Here is a 22,069-nt window from a genome sequence, read left to right as displayed (position 1 = left end):
ATTTTTGTCTTTGTATTTATTTGATTCTAACTCTTTATGACTTTTTGATTCTAATATTTTAATATTAGAGATTAATCATGCGTTAACTATGGAAAGAAATGCGATTAATTAAAAAAATTAAGGCGTTAATTTGAAATAGACATGTCAAGTGGATCTACAATGCACTTTTTTATTTGAAACAAGAAATAAAAGACATTTTTGTCTTTGTGTTTATGTGATTCTTGATGACTTTTTGATTCTGTTTTAATATTAGAGATTAATCGTGCGTTAATTATGGAAAAAAATGCGATTAATTTTAAAAAATGAATGCGTTAATTTGAAATAGACATGTCAAGTGGATCTACAATGCACTTTTTTATTTGAAAGAAGAAATAAAAGACATTTTTGTCTTTGTGTTTATGTGATTCTTGATGACTTTTTGATTCTAATATTTTAATATTGAGATTAATCGTGCATTAACTATGGAAGAAAATGCGATTAATTAAAAAAATTAATGCGTTAATTTGAAATAGACATGTCAAGTGGGTCTACAATGCACTTTTTTATTTGAAAGAAGAAATAAAAGACATTTTTTCATTGTGTTTATGTGATTCTAACTCTATATTTTAATATAGAGATTAATTGTGCGTTAACTATGGAAAGAAATGCGATTAATAAAAAAATGAACGTTTTAATTTGAAATAGACATGTCAAGTGGGTCAACAATGCATTTTTTTATTTGAAAGAAGAAATAAAAGACATTTTTGTCTTTGTGTTTATGTGATTCTTGATGACTTTTTGATTCTAATATTTTAATATAGAGATTAATCGTGCATTAACTATGGGGAAAAATGCGATTAATCGCGATTAAAAAATAATCGTTTGACATGTTTATATGTTCAGGTGACTGCCAACTGAAGCCAAACATTTGGGGTTAGTGATGTTTTATTAGTAAACCCAGACACATGTCATGTGATGTCAGTCTGAATCAGGACAGCTGACTGAGAATTAAAAATTTTATTTTAAAAAACCCCCCCATGGAAACACTGTCCTGATAGTGCTGCTTGCTGGTCTCTCCTTTTCAGCCATGTGGAAACGTCCATTCTGGAGAAAAGTACGAGCTAAATGTTGAGTTCAACTCCGGTTGAACTGCAGCTCATCATCAGTCACACTCTGCTGTGTTTGGATTTTCTGCGGCTCCAACATTCAGCTCACGTTTCCTGACAGCAAGCCAGCTCCTTCACCAGAGTGACATGAAAGTGAGCGTCTGCTGTTTGTGACTCACATCCAAAAAGTCTGTCTGTGCAGTGTCCAAGTAAATTAAGAAAATACTCAGAGATTCCATCTGTTTCTTGTGTTGTTTTCACACAAAATCCCTCTGTGTTTGTGCGCTGAGCTGAAGCAACTTAACACACACAGAGGAGGAAACCAGGCATCTGAGACTTGGATTGGAAGCCATGACGGGGAGATGGAGGAGGGATTATTCTGCCTGTCTCATCTCAATGCTTCTCCCTGTTTATTTGCATAAGTAAGAGAGAAGAGGAGGAAAAAAAGACCTGAGCCTGGGCTCCATTATTGGAAAATAACAAGAGAAACCAAACCGTTGCCCAGAAATTGCACAACTGAAACAGAAACTCAAGAGTATCAAAGTGTCGTTGATGAAAACGTTTCTTTAATTTTGCTTCTTTCTTTCAAACTTTCATTTTCAAATTAAAACAAATTCAAGCAATGCACATCATGTTATTTATGATCAGATTATGGTGATATGACTGCTCGGATAAGCTATTAGAAAGGTGAGAAGAACTGAAGCAAACAGCTAGCTGTTAGCGGTAGCATGTTTATTGCTGTCTTTTGGTCAAAAATGAATTCCAGTATTCAGTTCCCGGTCCATACATTGCCTCACATCCTCATTTCTGTATGTCCCTTTGGAAATGAAGCCTTTGCTAAATGAATAAATGAAAATATGAAATTACTTTCACATCATTTCCCTTGCCTTATGATATTTAATAAAGTCTACAAAGGCTGAAATTACTGTGTTCACTGTTTAGTCAAGCAAGACATCTTACATAAAGTAATTGATATTTCCACAGCTTTAGGAAGCTTCTGCTCCAGTTTTTTTAAATAATAAAGGAAAACGATGCGTGCAGGAGGTTGCTGTTCAACAGTTAATTACTTTACAATCTGATGAATAAATATTTTGCAGAGCCTGTTGTCTATGGGGCACGAGTGTTTGAAGATGTGTGGTCTATCTCTCCTGTGAGTTAATAACATCTTGATGAACTTTCTTGGTTGGAGGCAGATGTGCAGGTGCATCAGCCAGTGGCGAATGGACACAGAAATACACAATATGAACAGGATTTCCTCAGACTGGTTTCATGAATGTGACCTCTTCAGTCGCTGGAAGCTTTCTGTTTCAATATGTCTCAGATCAGTGAAATAAACATGAAGTTGGGTTGATTACCTTAAATGTTCCAAGCCTCAGGACAAAAATAATACAGATTTAGTCTCTGTGAGCTTAAATATTTTATAAGGTTTCTTCCTGAGTCTAGTTCTGTCAGAGGTTTCTTCCTGGTTCTGCCAGAGGTTTCTTCCTGGTTCTGCCAGAGGTTTCTTCCTGGTTCTGGTTCTGCCAGAGGTTTCTTCCTGCTAAAGGGAGTCGTTCCTTTCCACAGTCCCTCAGGCTCAGGACGGGAGATTGGACTGAAGACAAGTTTCGGTCCAATCTGTTGGTTTCCTTAGCTCGGATATTATTTTTGAATTGGCTCCATATGAATTAATTGGATTATTATTACAATGAATTGAATTCCAATTGGCTTGAATTGGACTATATTATTTAAGTGCCTTGAGATGACAATTGTTGTAATTTGGCGCTTTATAAATAAAGTTGAATTGAATTGAATTGAAATATGTAGTTTTCTGAAAGGTAACAGTAAAATTATTTTAAATGGTGCATTAAAGGTGACATATTATGCAAAAATCCCTTCTTCCTGTTCCTGGGAGCATATATCAGGGCGTCTGAAAACTCCCCAGAAACACAACCCTGGGATTTATTTACTTCCCTTTGTTTGAAAGTTCCTCATTTAACGAGCCGTTCTTATTTTCATTTCTAAAGTACGTCACTCCTGAAGTTGACTCCACCTCCTCTGCTAAGCCCCGCCCACTCACATCCACCCTGCTGGGCGGATGAAGCCAGCTTCTGGTGGAAATGTTCTGCTGTCAGCTGTACTGAGGAGCATGCATCTTCCATCCAGCAGCAGCCTCAGAGGATATAAGAGCCCAGTGGATAAACTATATCTGAGGCTAATGTTCCAGCAGAGTTAGCTAAAGAGTGTGAATGTGCAGCAAACACTTTTCATCCCACTGTTTTAACAACTTGGTCCAGTTCAACGCTGGACTGAAGGAACTGAGCCACAAAGAGGATCAGTTCCAACTCTCAGAGCCTGAACTTCAGAGCAGGGAAATGGAAGCATCTGAGAAATAACTCCTCATGGTTTATTTACTGATTTATTTCCTCCTTTAGCAACAGCTAACGCTAACAGCTAACGCTAACAGCTTAGCTAATGAAGACGACGTACACCAACTTCTAAGGAGTTCCTGCTGTTCCTTTCTGAAAGATGAACATTATTTTTCCCACATTACTTTGTTAGCTGAAGCTTTCTAGTTTCTGTAACTCAGACAACCTGCAGCTGTGTTTACGGTGTAACTTTCCACAGCAGCGTGTCCTCAGCCACAGAACAACCCTCCACCAACATCCTGCTGCAGCTTTGTTGGTTGAACCTCTCCAGTAGCTCCTTGACTCTGGTTCAAACTCATATAATTCCACGACTCTTCTGTCAGAGTTAATTTCTTCTTGGAAGCTTTCTGAGAGCGAGCCGGAGGAGCCACTGTGCTTAAACCATTATTTTGACCGAAGCCTCATACATGTCAATAAGACCTCAGAAAATTGTGTCAAATTGTTAAAAAGGACAGAATATGTCACCTTTAATGCCAGGTTTTTCATTCTATGGTGTGCCTATGATGAGAATCACATTGGACTCGAGACTTGAATAACTGCAGGCTGTGTAATATGGTAATCCAGTGGTTTTTGAAGCAGCTGCATGTGGTCCACGCTGTGCACTGTACTGTCAGGCTTTCTACTGCGAAGGTGGAGAGGGAAAAGTTTGTTTGACCAACATAGAAAAGAAGAATAAATGTAAAAAAACCATCAGAACATTGATGGACAAAAGGAGCTTCTTTCAGGTTCATATTTTATACATTTTTCAGGGAAACAAAATTATTCTCCTTCGAAAACTGAATGTAGATAACGTGTTAAAGCACAATTATTATTTACGATGGCAGTGAAAGTTGTATTATAATAAATATATGCATCTAACAACACCAGCTTCTCTGTTAAAGCCAGACAAGACGCCACCAAATCCTATTTAAGCTTTGCAAGAGGAAAAAAGTGCACCGCAATTAACTCCTCACATAAAACCAAAACACGTGTTTCAGGAGCACTCAGAGGATGCATAAATATCTGAGCAGCCTCAAACAAATCTTCCAACCCACGCTGCTGCTTTAAAACGACTGAGACAGTCACAAACTAATCAACAAAGAGGATCGAGCATCTTTAATGGCTCACAGCAGGAGTGGGAGATAAGCAAAGTGCAGTAATGAGAAACTGTGTTTACTTTTTAACTGTAAGAATTAGACACCGCTGCTCGTGCAACAGCGCTCTGGTCTGTTAGGAGTCAGAATTTACCTCCAATAAACTACCTTTAATGCCAGATTTATGTCATGGATCGTGAGGACACTCAGTGGGTCTATGATAAGATGAACTGGATTACAGCTACAGTTGGGTTCTGCTCCTTATCTGAGGGTAATTATCCTTGGATATATGGCGGTGAATGAATGGAATCACTGGCACAAAGCGTGTCATACCCCGGTACCATAGGTGGCGCTGTCCCCATTTCAGCTATCGCTAATAGAGCCACTTCCTGTTTCCCTCAGTTCCTGGAACCATTTCAGCTCCTTCAGGGTCTTTTCTGGGCTCCACAGGAACATGACGTAGGTGTTTGGTGGCTGTAGCTCCGCCCCTTGTCTGAAATGTTTCCTCGTACGACACGGACCCAACCGGCGCCTGTTTAATAAGTTAAACTTCGTCTCCTTTGTCTGCGGCGCTCTGCTCTCCTTCTTTCCTCCATGAAAGGAAGAAGTATCGCCCGCTGCTGGATTCTCCTTCTCCTGACTCTCGCTGTGCGCTCTTCCAGCCTCCATCTTAGACGCCTGATGTGATCGTCCATGATTAATATCACCGCCATGCAGACCAGGAACACGGTGGCCTCCTCGCTCTCCATGTTAGCTTCTTGGTGCTGTTGTTTTCTTCTCTCCTTACTTTTAGGGGTTTTGTTCTGTTGCTGAGTGGCGCTAAAGTAACACGTCTGTGGCAGACGGCTGCGTCACATCAGTCCCTGTCGAGGCCCCCGACTCATGTGAATGCAAAATTAAACAGTTCCTCTGGAGGAGGGATGTTCTTATAACTAAATTCGAGGCTGGTTCATATGGCTCTAACAGGTCAGAGATGTACACGAGCAGAGCTGTTTCAAAGCCTATTCTCTGAGCGACAGGAAGCCAGTGCAGGGACCTGAGAGCTGGACTAATATGGTCGTATTTCCTGTTTTTGAAGGAGTTTTGATCTGTTTTCCATCATAAAACTCTTCCTGCCAGCTTTGAAAGATGCTCTATGAATTAAAACAGCCATCAATGCTTATTTTTATGATTTAAGACTAATTCAAGACCACATTAGTTATGTAAGAATGGTGACTGAAGACTGATTTTGGGGCTGCAGGGGTTGGGAATCACAATCTCTCCGTCTCTGGTTGTTTATTCGATACCATGTTAGCTTCTTGGTGGTGTTGTTTTCTTCTCTCCTTACTTTTCCCGGGTTTTGTTTTGTTGTTGAGTGGCGCTAAAGTAACACTTTCAGTCCCTGTCAAGGTCGCTGACTCATGTTCAAATGCAAAATGAAACAGTTCCCCTGGGGAAGGGCAGGTCTTAGAACGTCTCTGTCCGAATGCACCTGTAGTGTGAACCGTGGACTGTCCTGATCCGGGGTTTCCAGCCTCTGGGGTCAGGGGTCGTTTCCTCACAGCACCATCAGGCCAGATGTTCCCTTTCTCATTGCTCAGAGACAGAAACCAGAGGTGAAACGGGCTGTTCGTATCGTGTGTGCATGTGAGCGAGAGATTATGATCGGGTTGTCAGGTTTTGAGTTCTGTTTTCAGGTTTTAGAGGTTTTTCAGGTTTCTGCTCACATTTGCAGTCCATCACCAACCACCTCCCCACAGTATTCAGTTTCCAGGTTTCCCTCTTATTGCAGAATCCTCACCTTACTTCTTCACGGTTCAAGGTCAGGTTTTGTTTCCAAAGTTAAGCTTTTCAGCCGCGCTTTTTGTAAATAAATCTTGTTTTTCTTGAGTTCTGCATCTGGGTCCTCCGTTCTTGACACGCTTTTTAACATTTATTAGGTCAATTATTTCTGTTTTTAATGTGTCAAAACAGTTGTTATATGAAGCACTTTGTGTTACTTTTCGTATGAAAGGTGCTTTATGAATAAATAAGTTGAATTTAATTAAAACTTGGGTGATTATGAGTGTAAAACAGCTCCTATCTGGTATTATGACCTAAACGGACTGAATTATCTAGAAACAAATCAGCAAAAATGCTTAATCAAAGCTTAAATTCGTATTTACTTCAGTCCAGATGCTCCTCTGTTCTCCTGAAGCCTCTTTACTGGAGATATTTTATTCATGAATGGATGAAAAACTTAATGAATCCCTGTTATCGGTATCAGAAGGAGAAAAGTTTCCAGCCCTGTTTGTGGCTCCATGTGAAACCGAGTTCATAACGTGAATTTTTACTCTTTGCAAAAGCATTTCTTATCCGATTAGTCTGTAGAATAATCGATAGAATAGATCGTTTGCTGCGACCTCTGTTCCAGTCACAGCTGAACAGTAATGTCTTGTGCATTAAGCCGAGCTTGTTGCATCTGAATATATTTGAAGACATTTCAAATGTCTTCCAGCAGGTTTTTGGAGCTCGAGTCGGTGAAAATACTCTTATCCACCTAAAAGGCTGTGATTTCTGAATGAACGAGGCAGCTTTTCACATCCTTCCCCCCTGGGAGCTGCAGATTCACCCTTTGAGTTAAATGTCAATTAAAGCCTCAGTCTGCGGGACTCCCTCTCAGCCTCTTGGTGTAAGATTCAGACGGGCTGAAGGACAAGGAAGCCAAAGACAGGGAGGCAGCCGCTCTTTTTCATTGCTTTAATTCATTCGTACAAGATTTAGCTCGAATTGACCTTTTCAGACAAACAAGAGTACATTAAAAACATGACATCTGTGTCTGATATTACATCCTGCTGCAGGCATCGAGGACCACTGAAGCTGACAAATTGAGCTCCGGCGCAATGTTCCCGTGAGCGTAGATGAGCCATCATTCACTCTGAAGTCATTCCACGACGTGTCACGAACATTTCCAGTGAAAGTCTGTTTGTGTTATTGGCCAAGAGTTCCTTTAAATTCTCAAAATGATGCAAACGGCTCCAAGAGGAAACGTCACCGGGAAAAATGAAGCAATCTCCTTTCTCCAGAAAGCAAGGAGGTGTCAAGATGTCGCGTTCATCATCTGTTCTCATCCAAACAAGAAGCTCCTGTGCCTGATTAAAAACATATTCAGAGCTCTGAGGTGCAGGGATTGTTTTATTCTGCAATTAAAAGAGTCAATCTGTGTAATAATTAACCAGAAGAGATGATCCGAACAACAATAGCTTTATCAACCAAGTTTTATGAGTAAAGCCTGATTTATTTTGGCTCCACTGTCCTCCAGAACCTTTTAAACATGTCAGTGAGTATCTCAAGTAACTTAATTAGAATATCTGTGAAACAGGAACCAGCAGGTTATTTTTAAACCTAGACCTTATTTCTGGCATGACGCATGATGTCATCGCCGCCCGCGGCTGCAGAAAAGCTCATTTAGCTAACGGAGGGATTTCTACACAGGCACTCTACTGGGACCACTTCATCCACACGCCCCCCTGCAGCACAGTTTATTCACTCCGTGCTCTGTGACAGTCGGCTTACTTCACACAGAGTTTGCTGCTGATAGTTTGGTGCAACATGGCAGGATATTGATCAGATTTTGACGACTTTGAGTAAGATGGACGTTCTTACCGGAGTGAATAAACTGTGCTGCAGGGGGGCGTGTGGATGAAGTGGGCCCAGTAGAGTGCCTGTGTAGAAATCCCTCCGTTAGCTCTCCTTTAGCTGCAAGTAGCCACATAACAGCAGCTATGAGCTAACAGAGCTATAGCACACGTTCATTCATTCATTCTTCTTAAAGTATTGGTGAAATAAAGACAGATAATGCCTTATTTAGAGGCTGCATCGTCTAAGCCCCGTTCACTCCGTTATATGGATCTCGAGGAATCTAAATATCTTCCGAAGGACGCCGACTTTCACCAAACTGTTCTCTGTGAGGAGATGAACGTATTTCATGCCAGAAATAAGGTTTAAAAATACCGGAGTTCCCCTTTAAGTAGCGTTGGATATGTGATTTTTTTGTGACACTTTAACAGCAACAAATGAAGAAACAGGAAGTCAGTATCATTAAAATTCATCTCCTGAGAACCATAAGGCCACGTAGCAATCTTAAAGTCTGTGTAAAAAGCAGTAATAAATGTGTTCTGTGTCTAAAATGGCACAAAAAAGTGTTTTTAACTGTCCGGCCAAACCAAAAAATTTACATAATTCACATAATTTAACAGCAAGTTTCAGAAGCTGATCAGAGATCACAAGAAAAGACTAAAAAAAGACGAGAGCAGCTTTCTGATGATATAAAAAAAGATAGAATAAAAAGGGTCAGATGGTTTCCTTGTTTGTAGAATAAGAAAATGAGATTAAACTGCTGCAGGATTTCTCAGCAGAGACCTGAACAGAGCAAAGAGCTTCTTCTCCTCCATTACAGCGTGTCACTGACACCCAAAAGCGTGAAATTTGCTATTGATCTGAGCACCCTTTGACACTGAAATAGAAGTATAACAGCTGAGGAATCCACACATGAACTGGTCAAGTGAGGCAAACCGATAACACCGCGTGGCGGCGAATTACGGCATGAAAGTGAGTCCCCGGTGAGAGTTTTCTGTGAAACAGCTGCTCTCATGTTGTGTTCATCAGCGAGCTGTCAGTGAACAGAGTGAAGCTGGAGTTCAGTGCATAAAAGTCACAATAAGTGACAATAATCTGAAAAAGATGAACATATTCTTCTTTAGAACAATGACACAAAAGCTTGGCTCAGCATCTGTGGAGCAGCAACAAATAACATTTCTGTCACTATTAGCTGGAAATCTGTAAAGAAATGACGGCGGCTCGAGATTCAGGAGAAAAAGGGAAAGAATTTACTGAAACATGTTCAAACATTAATGTAAAAACAGAGTTTTTTCTCAGTTCTCAGCAGCTTTAAAGTGAATCTCTGGTCTGAGCTCCTTTATTCTCCAACACAGCCTGAACCCTCTGAGACCAGCTTTCTGTCATTTCTTTAAGGAGTCTTCAGGAATAGTTCTCCAGGCTTCTTGAAGGACATCCCAAAGCTCTTCTTTGGATGTGGGCTGCCTTTTGTTCCGTTCTCTGTCAGATGATCCCACACTGCTTCAATAATGTTGAGGTCCGGGCTCTGGGGAGGATTCATCCCTCCATAAGACCTGTTGCCACTGATTTTCAGTCCACTTCTTGTGTCATTTGGCACAGCTCAGCCTTTTCTCCCTGTTTCCCTTCCTTAAGAACGGCTTCTTGACAGCCACCCTTCCATGGAGACCATTTCTGATGAGGCTTGGGCCAACAGTAGATGGATCAGCTGAAGGTCCAGATGCATCTCTCAGGTCCTGTCAGGTCACAGCTGGATTTTTTCCTCTTTCTTAAGGACATCACTTTCAGATCCTGTTCATCTGCTGTAGATAGTTTTTTAGGCCTGACTCTTCTTCTTTTGTCCTCCACTTGTCCAGTTTCCTCAAATGTTTTAAGGACACACTGCACACCATGCTGAGATATGCCAAGTTTTCAGCTAATAGCTCTTTGGGAATCACCTTGTTGCTGCAGAAATCCTATTTTCTGTCTGTCAAACTGTGTTTTCTTTGCTGTTTTTCATAGATGCAGCTAAAGAAATGGGAACAAATGATGTGTCTTTGTAACAAAGAGCCTAAAGATCCAGTTTAAAATGGCTTCTTTGCTAAGTTGTCTGTTCTGTGTCGACACAACACTGGTTCATCCCTTGAGTTAGGAGCCTTTTTTCTGCCTGAATGCTTCATAGGTCAGAGTTAAGTGGCTTTTTAAACTAGACTCGACTGAAAATGAGTGAAAAGGCAGAGAATGTTTAAAGAAAAACTTCAGATGTCCAAAAATGAGTTTGAAAGTAACTGGACAGTAAACAGGAAGTCATAATCCATTTTATGTGCAGTCTGGAGTTAGACTGCATTGTCAGCGACTGGTGATGTATTAATAAGTTTGTCCCACATTGTCTCCTGCAGTGAATCAGAACCAAGAGCAGCCAGATTACACTCTGTATATTACAGTTTATGGGATTACTGACATTTACTTCACTTTCTCTGATGAAACATAAACTGGGTCACAGCTCAGAGATCCAGTTTCTGTAGAAATTAGTTAAAGCCTCTGATTGGATTTTAAACGCTTCATTCGTTTGGTTTACACTCTCAAACATCCATCCATCCTTTATCTTCCACTCATCCGAAGTCGGGTTGCAGAGGCTAAAGGTCCAGGAGGGAAACCCAGACATGCCTCGTCCCTTTGGGGGATCCCATCGACAAGGGACGAGTTTAAATGTGTTTAGGACCTAAATACTGGACTTCCAAAGGGAACAGGCAAGGTTTTATTTTAACTAAATAAGAGGTGGACAGAAAAACAAAGATAAAGTAAAAGAACTCAAACAAAAAGTCTGAAATAGACTGAACTGACACATTAAGGCAGAAGACATCAATGAACTGGCTCCGAACAAAAGAAAACCGAAGGAGATGATTACAAAATTAGAGTCAATCAGCAACGAAAGCCAGGTGTGACAAACGAGCTGTAAAACAGAACAAGATCCGGAAATAATGAGACACGAACGAAAAGATAAACCAGAACACAAAAAAACAGATCATCTGGTTCTGACCCGGGGCCTCCTCCCAGGAGGCATCCGAACCAGAGGAACCACCTCAGCTGACTCCTTTATATGTGGAGGAGCAGCGGCTCTACTCCGAGCTCCCCCCAGATGATGGAGCCCCTCCCCCTGGATGATAGAGCTCCTCCCCCCTGGATGGTGGAGCTCCTCCCCCCGGAAGGTGGCGCTCCTCCCACTGGATGGTAGAGCCCCTCCCCCTGGATGGTAGAGCTCCTCCCTCCGGATGATGGAGCTCCTCCCTCCGGATGGTTGAGCTCCTCCCCCCGGATGGTTGAGCTCCTCCCTCCGGATGATGGAGCCCCTCCCCCTGGATGGTGGAGCTCCTCCTTCTGGATGATGGAGCCCCTCCCTCCGGATGGTAGAGCTCCTCCCTCCGGATGACGGAGCTCCTCCCCCCGGATGGTTGAGCTCCTCCCTCCGGATGATGGAGCTCCTCCCTCCGGATGATGAAGCCCCTCCCTCCAGATGATGGAGCCCCTCCCCCTGGATGACGGAGCTCCTCCCTCCGAATGGTTGAGCTCCTCCCTCCGGATGATGGAGCCCCTCCCTCCGGATAATGAAGCCCCTCCCTCCAGATGATGGAGCTCCTCCCCCTGGATAGTAGAGCTAATCTGGTCCAGTTCCTCGACCTGAGAGAAAACCACACTGCTGAACCCTGGTTCTAAAACATTAAAGCAAGATTCCTTTGAAGCAGGCAGGATCAAAGCTTTTATCTGCTTTTAAGTTGTAGGACGTGGACATCATTAACCGTCTTCTGATTATAGATCAAAGTGAATTCAGGAAATATTTGAAGAAGCAACTGAACCGACAAATTAATGCAGTGAAAGAGTTTATTTGAGCTCAGATAAAGCAGCACAAAGATGTCCGAAATGTTAACATTTCAAAAGCATTTACAGTTTAATGTACTTTTATGTTGTGGGGGTCGATATTACGGCTCGTTTTAGGTTAAAACATCATGATCACTGGTTGATGACATCACTTTATCATGCCCTTAGATATTGCCACAGGAAAAAGAGAGAATTTACCCTGAAACGTACAAAACACTGTGTTTTATAGATGCAACACCACCCAATTCTGCAGAAAAACTTCCCTTTCTGTCGTATCACTCCATCAAAAGTCAACTGAAGGGCATCAGCCAATGTCTTCAAGGCAATTATTTCAATAATTGATTAATGTTTAAGTGGTGTATTAATCAGGAGAAGAAAGGTAACAGTGAAGGCTGATAATAGATGTTCCTTAAACAATAAAGTGAAACAACTGATTAATTTGTCAGTCGGACCTATGTTCAGGTCTCATAAAAAGCTGGAAAAACTTCAAATGTGACTTTTTATATAATGAGAATAGTTGCTGTGTCAGTTTTAAAGCACTTGCTGGCTTCTGTAGGGCCCAACTACACCTTTAAATGTGGAAAAAGGCCTTTTTAGGAGGAAATTAACGAGTTAAACAGATTCCCTAATAAGCTGCAGAGCAGAAACTTTATGTGCCTGTTGTTTAGTCAATGTTATTCAAGATTATTCAAGAATATTCATGATTTAACCACATTTACCCCCTGAGGTGAACCCTACAACAAGTGCTGAGTGAAGTTTTTGGCTTTTTTCCACGTCAACATTTCAGTTAATAAGAGACGAGGCTTTTGAGAAAAAAGGTTAAGATACTCTTAAGAGGCTAAACTTACTGTGCAGGAGCTAAAAGTTGTTAAAAAATCACTTCCAAGGCATCACTGCTGCCGCTTTGTCTGGGTACGCTTATGTGCTAATTTCTTTTTCTTTCCCTTTCCATCTGGTTTTGTTCATAGGATTAAAAACGGCTGCAGAGAGAAGAAGTTGCCTGAAATCTTCACAGCAGCTCACATGGAAACTTTCTCCGATATTAAACTAATTGTCTTCTGGACTCGTACCACGAGAGCCGACAAAACGTCAGAATTTGATGGCCGAGGAATGAAAGCAAGTTGGTAAAACCTGATGATAATGAAGTTAAAGAGAGGTTAGAAAGAAGCTCCTTGTTGTTCGGTTAGGTGGAGGTGGTGGCTTTCTTCTTCATCACCCTCCTCCCGGTCGGCCTGGGGACAGTAGCCGGACCGGGAGCCGGACCGGGAGCCGGGCCGGCGCTGTTGGCCCCTTTGGCCTTGAGGTCGTCGATGAACGTTTCTATGGCGGCGAACTTCTCGGTCAGGTCGCCCAGGTGAGCTTTGAGGGCGTTGAACTCCTTGTAGAGGTCGTCTAAAGCCTCAGACAGTGGCTGGATTCTGAAACCGAGAAGAAACCGGGTCACAATTTCATGATATGAAGAATAAATCTAAATACCTGATCAATGGTGCATTTTCTGAAAAAGAATCTGACTCATTTTAAACATTTTTAAAGTTTTTACGTCCTCTTTTGAGGCTTTTTAAAAGAGCTGTTTCTGTGTGACCCCTTTGGGTTTCTGACAGCTAAAACAAGCGTAATACTGACATTTTCTGAGCTAATTTATTTATTAACTCCACAAATATTTCAGGGATTCAGTCTGTCCGAAGTCTTATTGAGATTTTATATGAGCTTTCTGATGTGAAAACAGATTTCTGGAGCATTTTTCTGTGCTGGTTTGGATGCTGTGCAGCTGGAAGGACTTCCGTTGGTAACTTTTTTATATCTGTTATGATGCGTAACCACGGCAACGGGGAAGTTGTTAACCTCTCGGAGCAGCTAACCGAGCTTTCCAAAGCCCAAGAAATGCCTGGAATAGGACCCCAAATCAAGATGAGTTGAAGAGGAGACGTCCGGGATGCAGAGCAGGAGGAAAATGGAGGAAAAGGAGGAGGAAGTTTTTATTCCCTTCATCATCATGGGAAAGGTGAGATCACTGGTGGATAAAATGGCGTCTCTGCACCCCAGATGTTGAACTGCTGGCTGTGAGTTTCTGTCCATGTTGACTCATTTAAAACATTTTGTCAGTTTTTACGTCCTCTTTTGAGGCTTTTTAAAAGAGCTGTTTCTGTGTGACCCGTTTGGGTTTCTGACAGCTAAAACAAGCGTAATACTGACATTTTCTGAGCTAATTTATTTATTAACTCCACAAATATTTCAGGGATTCAGTCTGTCCGAAGTCTTTTGAGATTTTATATGAGCTTTTTGATGTGAAAACAGATTTCTGGAGCATTTTTCTGTGCTGGTTTGGATGCTGACTTCCGTTGGTAACTTTTTTATATCTGTTATGATGCGTAACCACGGCAACAGGGAAGTTGTTAACCTCTTGGAGCAGCTAACCGAGCTTTCCAAAGCCCAAGAAATGCCTGGAATAGGACCCCAAATCAAGATGAGTTGAAGAGGAGACGTCCGGGATGCCGAGCAGGAGCAAAATGGAGGAAAAGGAGGAGGAAGTTTAAACCATTTCTTCCCTTCATCATCATGGGAATGGTGAGATCACTGGTGGATAAAATGGCGTCTCTGCACCCCAGATGTTGAACTGCTGGCTGTGAGTTTCTGCCCATGTGGACTCATTTTAAACATTTTGTCAGTTTTTACGCCCTCTTTTGAGGTTTTTAAAACAGCTCCACAAATATTTCAGGGATTCAGTCTGTCCAAAGACTTATTGAGATTTTATATGAGCTTTCTGATGTGAAAACAGATTTCTGGAGCATTTTTCTGTGCTGGTTTGGATGCTGTGCAGCTGGAAGGACTTCCGTTGGTAACTTTTTTATATCTGTTATGATGCGTAACCACGGCAACGGGGAAGTTGTGAACCTCTCGGAACAGCTAACCGAGCTTTCCAAAGCCCAAGAAATGCCTGGAATAAGACCCCAAATCAAGATGAGTTGAAGGGGAGACGTCCGGGATGCCGAGCAGGAGCAAAATGGAGGAAAAGGAGGAGGAAGTTTAAACCATTTCTTCCCTTCATCATCATGGGAAGGGTGAGATCTCACCCTACTGGTGGATAAAATGGCGTCTCTGCACCCCAGATGTTGAACTGCTGGCTGTGAGTTTCTGTCCATGTTGTCTCCTGAGAGAGTTAACATGTGTTACCTGCTTGGCAAGTCAAATATTCTTGTGATGTTGGCAGGTTACTGTTTCAGTATATATTAAAGTAAATACTTGATTATATTTGAGTTTTTACTTTAGGAGGGGTGAGGGAAAAGGAGAGGGACTGGGATTGAGTCTTAAACAGGAAAGAAAAGCGTAAATAAGTAGAAAACAAGCCTTCTCCAGGTCTTATTTAAGCGCTGAACCACAGTGGAGTCTTGTCCTCAGGCCTCAGGAAGCAGCAGAGCTCCATATGGAAAACTATTTGGATTTCTAAATTGCAGGTTGAGCTGCAGTTTCTTATGACGGCATTGGCCGCAGAGTCTACCCGACAAACTCCTGATTTCAGCCACCACAGGGACAAACCAAATTCCTGTGGCGACTCCGAGCTCATGGACTGTTTTATTTCACTCGTCTGCTCATTCAAAACACACAGGAGGACAAAGACGTCTTACACACAGAAACTTTGGACACTGAATATGTTATCAAAGCAGCAGGAGACGACTGTGAAGTCACCAAAATATTCTCTTTCTATATGATTATGTCCTATTTCATTGTTTTGATGTCTTCGGATTGGCTCCATGCTGTGTGAAATAGTAAAACAAATAAACTCCTAAATGAGCAAGTGCGTGCAAACGTTTAATCTCTCACAGTCCAGTGACTTATAAACGCCTGTCCTTTGGCCCCGCCCCCTTCCCCCGTACCTGGCGTAGTCCGGCAGCAGAGACTGGTGGTCGTTCTGCAGAAGTCCTTTCATCTGGTTCAGGAGGTCGAACCTCCAGTTATCCAAAACCTCAGTCAGGTTGGCGACTCCCCGCATGTTAACCCGCTCAGCTGTAAATAAAACGGGTTCACGTACGTTATTAACTTATTAACTTTAGTTTATTCCAGGTTTATTGAAAGAAAGCTGATGTTTCTTAGCTCCACAAGTAAAGCATCGACTTCTGCGGGACAATAATTGAACGTGAAAACAAGGAAGGAAAAAAAAGGAGGAAGTTTAAACCATTTCTTCCCCGGATCATCAGGGGAAATGTGAGATCTCTGGTGGATAAAATGGACGAGCTTGGAGCCCTGATGAGGACACAGCAGGAATATCAGGCAGAGACCTGGCTGCAGGAACAACTCTAACAGCTCTCTGCTCAGCTTTAAGACTATCCGGGCAGACAGAGACTGCAGACAGAGCGCTAACAGTAAAGGAGGAGGATCACAGAGCTGGTTAACAGCAGATGGTGGAATCCTGGACCTGGCTGCAGGAACAACTCTAACAGCTCTCTGCTCAGCTTTAAGACTATCCGGGCAGACAGAGACTGCAGACAGAGCGCTAACAGTAAAGGAGGAGGATCACAGAGCTGGTTAACAACAGATGGTGGAATCCTGGACCTGGCTGCAGGAACAACTCTAACAGCTCTCTGCTCATTTTTAAGACTATCCGGGCAGACAGAGACTGCAGACAGAGCGCTAACAGTAAAGGAGGAGGATCACAGAGCTGGTTAACAACAGATGGTGGAATCCTGGACATGTCACTGAGACACTTCTACTTCTGCAGGACAATATTTGAACGTGAAAACAAGAAATCTCGAGATTAAAGACGAACACAACCCGGTGTTTTTCACCATCCATGTTTGGGGCAGGAGGAGGAAAAAGAAAAGGTGGAACTAATGTTGGCGGTGCTGTTTCTCCCGGAGTTTGCACCTATAGCGGAAACAGTTGACCGGAGCTATGTCAGCTAAACAAAGCGAAGCATGGCAGTGTTTCACTCAACTGGACAGGAAAGTCGAATGCACACTGTGTGGGACGAAGCCAGCTCACCGCGGTTCTGCCAGAGCAAAATGTTTCAGGAGCAAAAAGACGGAAAGACAACGAAAAATGTCTGGTTTTGTTGTAGCCAAACGACAGGAACAAAGAGCTGCTGATTAATGTTAGTTTAATGATGATGTCACGACTAATAAGTTTTAATTGGCTTGAATAGTTGACCTCAAAAATCACTTAAAATGCTCGTCCCTATTCCAAATTGGTCCATTCATGAGGTGATGATCGAGAACTTCAAGCATACAATCCACATCAGTACTGAGCTTGTTTATACGCTTAAAGCTGCCGAGTTTAGGAGACCATATATATTATATTACGTATATATTCTTACACTAAACTGTCAATGAAGGTAAAAGCAACAACTATAGAGAAAAAGTGCTGCATCAAGGCCGTAACTGGCTTAATGTTGGGTTATAAAATGGGCAAATGTATTAGGGGGCCTGGTCTTAATTGCAATCCAAAATCAAGCGGCTGCTGGAAATGTGTCATAAAAATCAAAGGGGGCACATCTGCCAACAGCAGCAGCAACCAGGGTAGGATCGGCATATGCCAATACTGAAAGAGCAGAAGATCTCGGCATCCCTCTGCCTTTCTGTCATGGTTTTGAGGATCCAAACACAGAACATCAGACAGATTACAAACCAAAATGAGAGGTTTTACTCTAAGAGAAGGCCAGGGAGGCAGACACATAGAAGGAAAAACACCGGAGACCAAGTAAACACAAGGAGAGAAAATCAAAACAAGAATAGGACGACACTAAACAAAGGGAGTGATCGGAAAGCCAAATACAGAGAGGAAGCAGACATACTGATGGAAGTAATGAAATGGGGGGAAGCTACGTTTAATTGGGTTGGGCCAAATAGAATAATCAAATTACTCAGGAAACAGAAAACAAAACCCCTACACTGTGATAAAATGAGCAAGAAAGCAAAAAAGAGCAGGTTTGTTCAGATATTACAATTACAATTACCAATACTTTAAGAAGAATGAATGAATGAACGTGTGCTATAGCTCTGTTAGCTCATAGCTGCTGTTATGTGGCTACTTGCAGCTATAGTAAATAGTTTATTTACTCCGGTAAGAACGTCCATCTTACTCAAAGTCGTCCAAATCTGATAAATATCCTGCCATGTTGCACAAAACTATCAGCAGCAAACTCTGTGTGAAGTTAGCCGACTGTCACAGAGCACGGAGTGAATGAGCTGTGCTGCAGGGGGGCGTGTGGATGAAGTGGGCCCAGTAGAGTGCCTGTGTAGAAATCCCTCCGTTAGCTCTCCTATAGCTGCAAGTAGCCACATAACAGCAGCTATGAGCTAACAGAGCTATAGCACACGTTCATTCATTCATTCTTCTTAAAGTATTGGTGAAATAAAGACAGATAATGCCTTATTTAGAGGCTGCATCCTCTAAGCCCCGTTCACTCCGTTATATGGATCTCCAGTTATCTAAATATCTTCCGAAGGACGCCGACTTTCACCAAACTGTTCTCGGTGAGCAGATGAACGTATTTCAGCCAGAAATAAGGTTTAAGAATACCGGAGTTCCCCTTTAAGTGTTGGGAGAAGGAAACATCACAAAGTGGGAAAAGGTGTGAGATAAAAAGGGTTCATTTGTTAACAAATTAAATGAAGCTGATGAGACAGAACATGAAATATTTGGGGGTCTGCAGTGAAATAAAAGCCAAAGTGAATGAAGTAATCACTGTTTTTTTGCATCGTCACGTGACTAATGACGAGGTTCTGACTTCCAGAATTACAAGAAAAGCTCAGAATACGTTTCTTTACGGGTTTAATTGTATTTATCAGTCTAACTGTGGTCATTATGAGCCCTGAACCGGACCATCGAACCCAAAGTAAAGTAATCTGGTTGCTCACAGCCGTCCCTGTAGTTCCATTCGTCGGTGGCCTTCGATGTCGGGCGTCGCCTCTGGGCGAGCACCGTTACCGCGGCGACAGCCAACAACAGCAGCAGCACGCTCAGTTTGGAGGCCATGATGAGACTCGCACCTGACGGAAGAAAGAGATCAGAGTTGATGTCATTTAAGTCGTGTGACATGAACTCCCAGCTTAACATCTTCAAACAAACTGTCGGTTCTGTCCTTTGGTTTAAGTCACAAAGCTGGACAGAAAGTGGCGTTCCACTGCGTTAAAGCATCTTTTTTGCTCTGGAAAGTGACACATAAGAAAGGCCTTTATAAAGCTGGAACTGCTTATTATTCATCGCTGAAAGAGGAGAATAAGAACAAGCTCACATGCGTTGGACTTTGGACAAAGAGTCCGAGCTCTGTTGCTACTCTGGTATTCCTTTAACTCTCAGTACTGACGATTTCATGAGCTTCAGAGGGAAAATTCATGGAATCCTTCTCGGTTTTATCACTGATGTATCACCTCTCGATCCCCAGCCGGTTGGAGCAGAACCAGAACCATTCTGATGGAGGTTTTCTCCTGTTCAAAGGGATTTTTTTCCCTTGCCTCGTTCACGCTCAGGATTGGATCAAAGCGAGTTTCCTTAGTTTTTATTGGCTTGGATTATGATTGTATTAGAATTAATTGGATTATAAGTGCTGTATCTTGCCTTAAGATGACATTTATAGTGATTTGGCGCTTTATAACTAATCTGGATGACTTGGTTTAGTCCCTGTAACTTCTGTAAATAAGCATGACACCAAGTTTCTCCTTCCTCCATCTCTTGGCCAGTTTTTACACCCATTGGTACAAAATAACTGCATTTAGCTGCAGTTTCACACTTACTGGACCATAAAAGTCAGGAGTTCAGCTGTTTAAATGTTCTTACTGTAACCTGATGATGAAACAAACGGAGCTGACGTTTCACAGGTAATCTGACCTCCCTGGACCAGGTGAGCTGAGTTTCTCACTCAAATGGAAATCCACTTCCAATTAGTTTCTTTTCATATTATTTAAAGCATTTTGACTTTTAAATGTCTTTTCACTGGCTTTACGTGCAAACACCAACTTCTGATTGAGCCCTTTAAATGGAGTCATCCATGACCTTTGACCTGCAGCAGTTTAACCATAAAACTTCAGTCTTCATCAGACCCAAGCAGAACATGTCAATCGTTAAGTTTATTTCTGAATTACAACAATCAAACCTAATATTCAAGCTATTTCTTTGGATTTCTGCTAAATTGTGCGTCTTAGCCTTGAAACATTTCTCCGAGGTTTCACTCGGGACTCTCTAAAAACTTAGAGACAGAAACTCCCTGCGTCAGAGGGTGGAACAGAAGAAGAAGAAGCCCCAAGGCTGCGAACTATCAGCTCAGCTGGAGGAGTGAATCCAGTCAAAGAGCTGGTGAACAAACCTGAACCGACGGAGCGACTTGGAAAACTGGGAGGAGATGAGCAAAACCTCCCCAACTCCATGTTTGTCCCACAAATGCCCACAAAAACACACAAACGCTGAAGCAGACTATACAGCCGGCCACGTGTTTAAATAAACCTCACGCGTTTGAGACATGAACCTGGAATAATTTAGCTTTTTTCACTGAACTTTTCAACTGTAATGAATCAAAGTTTCTTTGGGAAGCAGATTTAAAGCTCGAAAAACACAAATCTCATGTTTCAAAGCGATTTTTTTCAGAATGACATCCAGTTTGTGTGGAATATGATATGAAAGTGTCTCTTTCAACACAAAGCATGATGTTTTTAGCGTTTTTAATGTGTAAAACAGGGACTTTTTGAGTGAAAACGGTGGTGTCTGGGCGGGTGAAATCCTCACTCACAGTCTCACAGAGACTAACCGAGCTCTGCATCTTAGCTGGATCTGATTTCATCTTTGTTTTATTGTTGGTGTCTCATCCTCTGCTCTGTATTCTGTTATGTAAAGTGATTTTTCCTTTCCTTTCTTCACCCGCCTGAATCCTGCGTCTGAATCTTGCGGCTATGCAAACCCACACGAGCTCCAAAGCACATTTTCTGCTCAACGTTCCCTCATAAGCAACCGAAATCTGATCAGCTGTAGCCAGCCTCAATCTGGCTCCATGAAATAAGCATGGCCTCATGGCAGGAAGGCACATGGCAGAAGATCCCCAGAGCTTTTCGATATTCAGTCAGCAGATGCCTTATTTAAATTCAACATTAACATTAAGAGTCTCATTCAGTTTCATCTCAAGCATGCACGTACGGAGCATGAATGGACAATGTTCTCTAACAAATCAGCAACAATCAAACTCTGGTAAGTTTAGTTTGAATCAAAGCAAGTTTGACAGGAATCAGAGCCAGAAAAACAACCACTTCTGCCCTCTGAGAGCTTTTCTGAACCATCCACCTGTAAAATATTTAAATCATCGATCAGTACCTGTTGTTCTGCAGCTCCTCTACTGCACAGCTTCTTGTTCACTCCAACACAAGTCAGTGACAGGCGTGCAAGAGGTGCAGAAAGAGCTGGAAGAGGCACATAAAAACAACACACACCCCTGCACGCAAGCATGCATGCACATGCTAACTCACACACGAAAAAATGTACTCTCAAACTTCCCCACACACTCATATACACACTGAAACTTCCCGTTCCCCCGTCATTATGGAGGCCCGGTGGTCAGCAGCGTGGTTTGGGTCGGAGGCGAAGCTCCAGCACCTTGGTTCATTGCACAAGTGTGTGTGTGTGTGGATGAAGTCACGGTGTCCATCCTAAAAATATGAGACCATTAGTGGAGATTACCAGTCTGAGCTTGTGCTCTGCTGTATGAGAAATAACAGAAAGAAGGAAAGAAAGAATAAATTACACGACGAAAGAACTACGGGCCTTACTGGGAAGGATGAACATGTTTAAAATAGATGTTTTCAATACTCCAGAAGCACTGTTCACCTCTTTATTTTGATTTAAATTAGATTCATTTTAGTTTTATTAACAATCAGATCATTAAAGTGTTATTTAATTGAATTGAATAAGGTCTACAGGTCCCAACAAGGTCAGAGATTATACAGAAAAACGCCTTCATTAACAGAAACAAGCTACAAAACAAGACCAGCCACTAAGCTGAAAAGGCAAGTAAAGGGCTGCACTAAAAACGGCCATGAAATGACCAAAAAGAACCACAAAGAGATTTGAAAAAGCTACA

General features: G+C 42.1%; 1 protein-coding gene and 1 long non-coding RNA gene across 2 annotated transcripts; both read right to left on the bottom strand.

The window, feature by feature from the left end:
* Positions 1-12,060: 12,060 nt before the first annotated feature.
* Positions 12,061-12,270, bottom strand: LOC140273769 (uncharacterized). The gene is made up of 2 exons (XR_011908057.1): positions 12,226-12,270; positions 12,061-12,166 (listed from the first exon to the last, which is right to left on the bottom strand). It is a non-coding gene; the product is annotated as an uncharacterized lncRNA (long non-coding RNA).
* Positions 12,271-13,182: 912 nt separating this feature from the next.
* LOC140273006 (uncharacterized) lies at positions 13,183-18,984 on the bottom strand. The gene is made up of 3 exons (XM_072368527.1): positions 18,867-18,984; positions 15,888-16,017; positions 13,183-13,433 (listed from the first exon to the last, which is right to left on the bottom strand). The coding sequence occupies exons 1-3, from the start codon at positions 18,982-18,984 to the stop codon at positions 13,199-13,201; spliced, it is 483 nt and encodes a 160-aa protein (XP_072224628.1). The 3' UTR covers positions 13,183-13,198.
* Positions 18,985-22,069: the final 3,085 nt, after the last annotated feature.

Source organism: Leuresthes tenuis, unplaced genomic scaffold (assembly GCF_036924035.1).
Source record: "Leuresthes tenuis unplaced genomic scaffold, fLeuTen1.0.hap1 SCAF_17, whole genome shotgun sequence".
Lineage (NCBI taxonomy): Eukaryota > Metazoa > Chordata > Actinopteri > Atheriniformes > Atherinopsidae > Leuresthes > Leuresthes tenuis.
This window is presented reverse-complemented; position numbering and strand designations above follow the sequence as displayed.